A 9,354-nucleotide genomic window follows, 5' to 3' on the forward strand; every position below is an offset into this window, starting at 1 on the left:
TCCCTCCTAAGCCTTTTTTTTTTTTTTAAACGTTATAAAATAATTTTCCGAGGGCGTTGGAAAAAAAAAAAAAAATACAATGATTCGTTCGCAAACGATCTCCATCGTCCCCTCCCCCCCACCACAACACAAAAGTTATGTACACGCCTATCGCTCTCGAACGCCAAAACGCTGTCGTCCGTTACCGGTAAGACCCCGTTAAAGCCGTACACGATCCGGTTCGACGGCGAGGTCGGACCGCGCACTCGAACAGTTTTCCCCGTATTCCAACGACACGCTGCGGTTTGCCGGAGCGACCGAACCACGCGGCGACGCGCTCTCCGGTCCACGGCGTACTTTTCACCGGTCGAACGATAACACGAAACACAGGCGCACGCGCTCCGATGTGGTTGTACAACTGCGACTGGCGCAGTCCAAAATAATTGTTTTTCCGTTCTTTTCCGGCCGCCTGATGCGCAGTCCCCGAAAACCCCGTGAGCTCGTCGCATACACGTTCCGGAAAAACTGCGCAGTTCCACCTATCCGACAAACCGGGTCTGTGCACGGCTAGCGCGAAACGGTGACGCGAACGTTTTACGTCCGCTCATGACCGACGACGGCCCAACGGCATCCTTATCGTGCACCAAACGTTGTTTTCCCGTCGCGCATTTCTATCGTCCGCGCGTTTGTCCGCACGGGGTGACCGCTGTTACTTGACGGATAAAACGACGACCGTACGAATTTCCCACGCTCGCGACGCAAGCTAGACGGACGGCAGCGTATCGAAAACGCGTCGAGGGTACGACCTGCGGTCAGGACATGTTACGGAACACGAATGATCGGCTCTACGATTGCCGTGGTTCGAGAATGATAACGTTATTACCAATAACCTGACCGTTCGGGACCCGCGTGCGAATCGAAACCTTGAGGCTCCTAATCATCAAATTTTTTTTATGACCTATTGAGGCCCCGTAACGTATGGTTCGATGCCCCGGGACCTGTGTGCAATGCACCGTTTGCCCACCCGGTTTTCACAGCACTGGTCGTCTGTTTTCATTCCGTACGGCGGGGTATGGACAAAAAAAAAAAAAAAAAAAATTAATAATAACAAACTCGCGGAAAGAACTTATTTTAGCCGGTATCGATTTATTGTTATACATCACGACGAGATCTAGACGTGTTCAACTGAAACGATGCATAAATTATATGTTTGAGCCACGTTGACGGTGTTTCGAGATCGATTTCGAGATGAAGTGCTTCAAAAATTGTCAACTCTGTTCATATTTCAAAAGCGTTTTATCCATGGATCTGGGAAACAGAGCCACTTTTCTCGAAAAGAATTCCGAATAATTCGATAAAATGTCCTTCGATTTACGAGACCACAGGAGAATCAGGATTTTCCGATAGCTATAGAATTTTGTGCCCACATTTTAACCGGTGCGCGCCAATACTGATTTCGTATACAAACGGAATTCCACATACGATTTATAACTCGCAATATTTGGCATACCGCGACCACAACACGGCCGAAGAGTTGCCATCACAGATTATATATTTACACAATAACCACTCCTTCTAAGGATACTGTGGGCGCCGCCGCCCGCAAAATTTCAAGGAGCTTTGGATGGAGGTTAGGTTAGTTATTTTGTGTTGAGATGAAAATGATGAAACCGTGTGTGACAGTCACAGAACGCTTGCGGTATTCCGTTATTGAAAATAATTATTTTCAGTTCTCTCTCATTAAATATTGTTAGACAATTAACGTTGTACGTTATAAAAAAAAAAAAAAAAATAAATAATAAAAACGCGTAATATTATGCAATATATATTTTTATTAACACGACTTCTAAATGGTCTTAAAACGCCGAAAGAGAAAATAATATTAGAGAAATGTTTCTTGTGAACAATAAATTGTACAAGGCTCCACACGAAGTTCCGCGGCTGCTGCGGTCTCGAGTATAATTATCGTTAGTCGTCCTAGTAAATCCGTTTAATTAACCGGGCTGGACGCGGCCCGAACCGATGCCCTTCGCCTAATTTTTAACGCGTATTTTTACGGACTTTTATCCATGTAGGACAAGTGTTCGACGATTTAACGCGTGTTTCACTGGTTTATTTTTTTCCCCTATTAATTAGTGTCATGCTCGTTTTCATATGCATCGCTGACGGGGCCACCACCTCCGATCTAAGGACATATATTATAAGAAAAATAATAGTATTAGTATGATAATTGAACGGTGCGTTAAATATGTATTATTCATAACACTCTCTAGTATCTCTCTCGCGAACAGCAATCTTGGATAGGTACATAGCTCCTGTTTAAACGTATGGTCTCCTTGAAAACCATAACATTATTTTGACAACCGTTACTCGCGCGTGAACGATACATTGTTTACCGCTGACATACGCATTAAACTATATTATTATTGCTTCGTACTATATATTATATTGTTATCGTCGCCTTCGTTTCTCGGCTCCGACGACATGTGCTAAAGGTTTTCGCCTAACTATAGATAACTTATATGTCACATACACGTCGAATGTATTATATTATAGTTATGTTAAATTTTACAACGATGCGTACAGCCAGAGGAAGCGGTGGCGTGGCAGTGTTTCTGTGCAAACAAACCGGAAAGCGTTTTAATATTTATTATAATGTAGAAAAACTTGAAAAGGGAAGGATGCAACTTTTAACCCTTCCGGAGGGGCTAGCTCGGGTAACGGGCGGTGGTCAGCCTTGACCGCGGTGATCCTCCCGGTGATTCTCGGACGACACGCAAACACTTTACCCTCACCCACCGGGCCGGCCGGAAAACATCTGACGTACACAAATATAGTTTGTACACATATTTTATTATAATAACGTAGCGTATGATATAATATTCGGCCGCTAATTATATTCACCGCGTGCGTCTGTATTTATGCGCATGCAATATCGCTCTCACACACTGGTGATTCGTCTACTGTCCAAAACATCAATTACATGAGTCGCTTCTGTACACACACGCACACACGCATAAATACACACGCACACACGCGTACACTGTAAACATCGTACTGTTATTAATATAACGCCGTCACTAACAATTATGTGTATTTACGGACTCCAGCACGACCCCGTCGATCGACCTTTGAGTGGTGTACGCACCCCCTCGGAGTTAAACTCGGAGTCCCAAAGCACGCAGAGTGATGCGTATAGTTATATATTGTATTTGTGTGGTATACGTACGCGCACGATTTATAATATGTATATATTTCGTTCGAATTAATGCGGCAGATGTCGGAGGGTGGTGAAGTGGGATGGTGAATACATCATATTAATTATTGTGCAATAATATAAAATTTACGCTTGGAAAAAAACAACATTCTTCCGTCCTCGTACATGACACAACGGTGTCGATATCATAATGTTACACTGTAGGTTATGTGCTTAAATTTTTGCAAAAGTCGATTATAGTCCAAACGTTTTAAACTCAATTAATATACATTATAATACATGTGAAAACTTTCTATCGGTAGCTTTATCGAAAATATCAATTATATTTTATTCTTAAATTGAAATAACAGTGTTTTAGTAATCGTGTCAATTAATTTTTGCTGTTAATGGGAAAACCTTCTTTTGAAATATGTTCTACTAAACCAATAACGAACATTTTCATATATTTACTCAAATTCAATTTTATAAAAATAAAACATGTTTATAATTTATTTATAATTGGGTGAAAGATCTGTTTGAAATTTTACAATATTTTCAATTGATGTAAAATTGTTTTATCATCTTATACAGTATATGAATATTTTATACAATGTTAACTATTGACTACAGCAACACAAGTTATAATTACATAATATTGTGAATTGCCAATATATTATTGTAGAAAAATAAAAAAAAAAGAAGGAAATTATTACACGTTTTGTTCAATTTTAGATTCAATACAGGTACTTTAATAATTATATACGTATAATAAGCAATCATTGCTGTACGTCTCGTATCGTAAATGCGATTTTTGTGTATTATCTTAGTGTTCTATGATCAGTTAAGATTTTGCCAAATTTTTGGAGCTGCACATTTTTTTTATTAGTTTTAATCACAATTCATCAAATTCACTAACTTGTAATACTTAAATTAGGTATGGATTTTAGTTTATTTTTTTTTTTTGTTATTCATTCCGATACTGCGTATAGTAATAACTTTAAACGTTTTCGTCTCGGAATAATTGTTCGTCATACATTACCTTTTCGAACAATATTTTCATCGATTTTCCGTGAACCTATTGTTTTGCATATCTGCTAAGCGTTAATCGCATTAGCCATAATATTGAACCGAAGATTTGTTCGACGCTTTATAACCGATCACGGTTGTTTCGATGACGAATCATTTGTTATAAAACAAAACCTATTACTGTTTAATCGTTACGAAGAAACTTGTTATGTGTGCTAAAGAATCATTAACCTCACGCAAACACGAAATCGGAAGCGTAAAACGACAATGATATTATCATTACTCAATTCGTTTCCTTGGAGTCGGAATTAAATAATTTACGTCACACTACAAGCCGTACACTTTTCGCTCAACAGTTTAACGGTTAGCTGTTTCGAGCAACAAAAACGTTATATACTGTGTCGTACAACGCCCGATATCCTTTCGTTTTCGTTTCCGATTTCAAACGGACCCAATCGAATCCGTAAGAGAAACGTAACGTACGCAACACGTATTGGGCTTAAAAATGTTCGTAGGGGAAAAAACAAAAATCTCGAACAAAGCTCAAAAAACAGTATCCGAACGTAACATCGACCGGAGTAGACGTCGTCGCGGGTTCGTACGGAGTTCGTGCAATTAATCTCAACTTGCGATCCGCACATTGAACGTGTTACTTATGATTCGTCTGATAACGCAGCATTATGCCTACGATCGTGCAGACCGCTGATGTTCGTACGGTTGTGCTGCTGCTGCTGTTGTGGTGCAAAACGCAATATTAACCGCACACTACGTTTCACGACTGCACATAACGATCCATCCGTAATATCATATTATTACGCGTGCCCACGGAAATAATCGATTATTATATTGTTCGGACGGCGATTGAACGCATTCGTTTACAATAAACCGTGTTATTAACGTCGGACAATTAACGGTGTTTACGACGTTCACAAGTGATGTGTCCTCGTCACATCGTCGTCGTCGAAGTCGCCGAGCGGTCAGCAGCAACGGGGTTATGCTCCGGTAACGATCATAATAACCGTAGCACAATAATAATTTATTAATCGCCAAAAGTAACATCATGTGCGATGCACACGCCACACAACGGTGCCTCAGCGGTATTGTTTTTTTTAATTTTTGTGCCCCTCCCCCGCACACACGAGCGCGCGCGCGCTCGTGTATAATACGACGTACACACACTCGGGCACTGTCTCTCTCTATCCGCCGTACACATCGGAGACGATTAAATTTTCCACGGTAAATTGCTTCACGGGCAATTTACGGCTGTCAGGCCGTACGAGTGGTTTCGATGGCGGTATTATTATTGAACGGAGGCTAACCACCGAAAGGGTTAAGTTTCGACTTAATTTTCGTTTTGTTCCCCGCGCGCGCGTATTTATCATAGCACATCGCGCGCGCGTACACCGGGTGTCCGACACGCGCATAATTTGTCCGTGATGTACGTGCACGCGTGCTACCTATTCCTAAGCGTATGTCACCGCGTATACATCGTGCCCCGCGTGCACGGCCTATCATTATGCAAATACGTACCGTTCGGACGCGCACCATATGGGACGTTTTGAACGTACACCGTACCGTTCTTTCCGCCGACGAGTAGGCGCAACGTACACTTATTATGCGCACCGATCGAACACCACGGTATCGGGTACAATCAGTTTCGATGTAATTAATCGAGAAACGCCGTCGACCGGAAAATATTAATTTTACAAGCGCCGTACTACAACAACCCGTTCGGCGCGGCACGTGCGTGACGCTCCGAGTGAATTCTCATCGCACGCGATCGTAATAAAACAATAACCGTGTGCAAACACCCGTTAGAACGTTAAATGTTAATATTATCGCGTTGACGACGGCATGAACGTACGGTCATCGTGTATTTCGTGTACAGCGGCACCCGGGGAAATGATCGGCGTTTATTACGCGAGCCACGGTGTCGGCGAGTCGACTCCCGCGAGTCACTTTGAGCGCCGATCGATTCCTGGACGGGTTCGATCGGTTTCGGTGCGCCCGATCACGTGACGTTTGTTCGCCGACGAAGCGGTTACCCTACCCGTAACGTACGGCTGCTATACGGTTGTACTGTTCAGCGAACGTTTAACCGTTGAAATGTTCACGTAGCCGACCGTCTTGGTGGCGAAGAAAAAAAACCAAACAAACCCACATCGACCCGTAACCGAGTTACACGCGTAGCTGGTACTCGTACGGTTCGTCGGATGGTCCAAGGCTCGCGCGCAATGCACCGGCGGATACGCGCGTACCCTTGGCGACGTCGCTTTCGCGCCCGACAGAAGTTAAACCGTTTTGCCATTGTCATAACCGTCAACCATTATCGTTGTTATTGGCATAACACTCCGCGAGCGCACCGCGTAACCTCACACGCGCGACGACCATGGAAACGGCTGGGCGGAGGAAAACCCGTGAACGTGTTCGTCCTTGCCGCGCGCGCGCGCGCACACGGATGGTTTGCCGTGGGGAATTTTCCCGTAAGGATTTCGCAACCGCGGCGATTCGTCTCGAACCGGTGGCCGATCCGTCGGTCGGGGGTACGTCCGGGATATTTATATAAGTAGAAAATCTGACACGCATCGTCAGTGTACAGTTTCGGTGCGGCGCGAGACAGTGCGCCCCGTTGGTCTTCCGAATCGTTCGCAGCAGTGCGCGTCTCAGCAGTGTCCGTTCTCACCACGTCCCCCCCGTCACCTAGCGACCATGTTGTTGACCATGAGGTGTGCCGCGATGATCGCCGCCATGTGGCCGTTCCTCTCGGCCACCTCCGTGTCGGTGATGGCCCGACACAAGCGGCAGCTGCAGAACTCGTACCTGGGCTTGGGCTCCAACGTGGAAATATTGCCGGTGGGCGACACGTCCGGCGTGAGTAGTTCGTACAGCCTGGTGGAGACGTCCAAGGTGCCGCGACGCGAGTACAATACGTTCAAGGCGTCCAATACCAGGAAAGCGCACCGCGACTCGGAACCGGAACGCTCGGAGTACCGATCGTACAACAAGCATCCGTCCGCATCGCGGGCCCGAGACGAAGGGCCCGAACAGAGACCGTTCAGATTCCCGGAGGAACGGCGGCCGGCAAAATCTTCCAGAGAGAGCATTGGGGTCGACGACGACGAAGACTTGGACAGCGTTCTGGGAGTGCCGAACGGCCGGAGGGCGGACCTGACGCCGTCCAACCGGAGGAAGTACAAGCACAAAAAGCCGAAGAAGGAGAGCAAAGACGAGGAAACGTTCGAAGAATCGAAAGCGGCGCCGAAAAACGCCAAAGAACCTACTAAACCGCTGCCGAAAAATATCAAAGAAATCGTAGAAGAAAAACCGGCAGAGAGCAAAATCTCCGGTGACTTGAACAAAGAGGGCAGTCGGTATATCGGATCAGCCGGTTATGGTGGTGGTGGCGAGTTCGACAAGGAAAAGCATTTTGAAAAGGAACAGGGCCAGAAGTTCTTGGAAGGTCACAAATCGGAAGAAGGAGAGAAAGCGGAAAAGGCATTCAAGAAGGAAGAGGCCTACGATAAAGGTGAGAAGGAAGATTACGGTGCAGAAGAAAAACAGTCGAAGGTAGAAGAAAAAGCGGGCGAGAAAAAAGGACATGTGGATCAGGCGCAGCATCATGGCGAAGCGTACCAAGGCAATCATGGCGAGAAAGGCATTTCGGTGATCAAAAAAGGCGGTCACAAGAAGGGCAAAAAGACGTCCGGATTCCACAAAGTCCATCACAAGGACGAGTACAAGAAGGACGAGGTGTTCTACGATGAGTCACATGACGGCGGCGAACACGAGGAACACAAACACGAGTCGGAGAAACACGCCAAGGAGAAGGGAGGAAGCGAGAAGAAGGGACACTCGGACACGGGATACCACGAGAGCCACGGGTCGAAGAAGGCCGAAAGCGATCACGGTAAGAAGTACGAACAAGCCAAGGGCCACAAGTCCGAGGCCGGTGAACAGGCTCACCACGGTCAGCAGTCTGAGTTCTCCAAGAAGGGAGGCGTCAAGGAAGGCGAAAAATACGGGCACGCCGATGCCGGTGGTGGAGGTTACTTCTCAAAGGACGGATACTTCTGATTCTGACTTACTATGATGACTACGGTGGCGTAGCGTGAAGACTTTTTTCACTCCATCGGTAATACGCTGCTACATCACAATACATAATGGCGTTTGTGCGCGTCGCAGGTTTATCGAGGAAAGTGTTTATAATGTTTACATGTATATCTGTTATAATTTTTTTTTATACAACTTGTTTCTGTCTACAATTATTGTGTTTGCTATAATATTTAAGGTTTTTTCATAATTTTTGTTTTCTTTTTTTTAAGTGTTATGACATGTGTCATAATAAGAATATATTGTATATTTTTATTGTATTTTAATTAACAAAAAAGAAAACGTGTTTGGTTAAAAATTAAAAATAACATAGTTTTTATTTACGTTACCCCCGAGTCTGGGTCCTTTGAAATATCGATTGAAACAAAATACGCCGACGGCGTATGATGTTGATGCGCATGATTTTTGTGAGGAATACGTGTGAAAAGAGTTTATTGCTTAAATAATATAATAAAATCATACTAGACGTCGATAGATCCATAACAGTTTCAGTCCAATTAAAAACGAATAAATATTTACATTACATTCATTCGATCAATAAAAACCGTTAAAAAAAACAGTTTCCGAGATTCGGTTTCATGGTTACAACGTGAATATATATAGCTCGTGTTGTTATTACTATCAGGCCTGCGTCGATTTTCTCACCGCAATCCTGGTTTTAAGAATGCTTGCAGTGATTCCTGATTAGTTTGAAGTCGCGAACTTTTAGTAAAAACTTGAATTATATCGGGGGATAGTGGTGGGATAGTTTATTCGAGCTTACGAAGGAAATACATTTTTTTATCATTTTCTTTAATTCTACACATTTTTTTTTTTTTTTTTGTGATAACATGAACATCAATTTTCTCAACAAATACAACAAAAAGCGATTTATTTGAAATCTAAACATTTACTTTCAACGTACAACACACATTATTACCAACTCAATCAATTAAAATGTAATCACAAGCTACTAAACCATGATTAGTTATCGCACTCGTTTTGGACCTTAATACGGGACGAGTGAAAAACGTTAAATGTTTTTATAATCCCGTCTTGTTTGT

At 43.8% G+C, this 9,354-nt stretch overlaps 1 protein-coding gene across 1 annotated transcript; it reads left to right on the top strand.

The window, feature by feature from the left end:
* The first annotated feature begins 6,801 nt into the window (after positions 1-6,801).
* Positions 6,802-8,515, top strand: LOC112685363 (glutamic acid-rich protein-like). The gene has a single exon (XM_025557219.1). The coding sequence runs from the start codon at positions 6,911-6,913 to the stop codon at positions 8,273-8,275; it is 1,365 nt and encodes a 454-aa protein (XP_025413004.1). The 5' UTR covers positions 6,802-6,910; the 3' UTR covers positions 8,276-8,515.
* The last annotated feature ends 839 nt before the right edge of the window (positions 8,516-9,354 follow it).

The sequence above is a fragment of the Sipha flava genome, unplaced genomic scaffold (assembly GCF_003268045.1).
Source record: "Sipha flava isolate LNK unplaced genomic scaffold, YSA_version1 274_pilon_pilon, whole genome shotgun sequence".
Taxonomy (NCBI): domain Eukaryota; kingdom Metazoa; phylum Arthropoda; class Insecta; order Hemiptera; family Aphididae; genus Sipha; species Sipha flava.

Excerpts from the sequence above, each read along its gene's own strand:
- LOC112685363 (XM_025557219.1), top strand. The coding sequence starts at position 6,911 with ATGTTGTTGACCATGAGGTGTGCCGCGATGATCGCCGCCATGTGGCCG.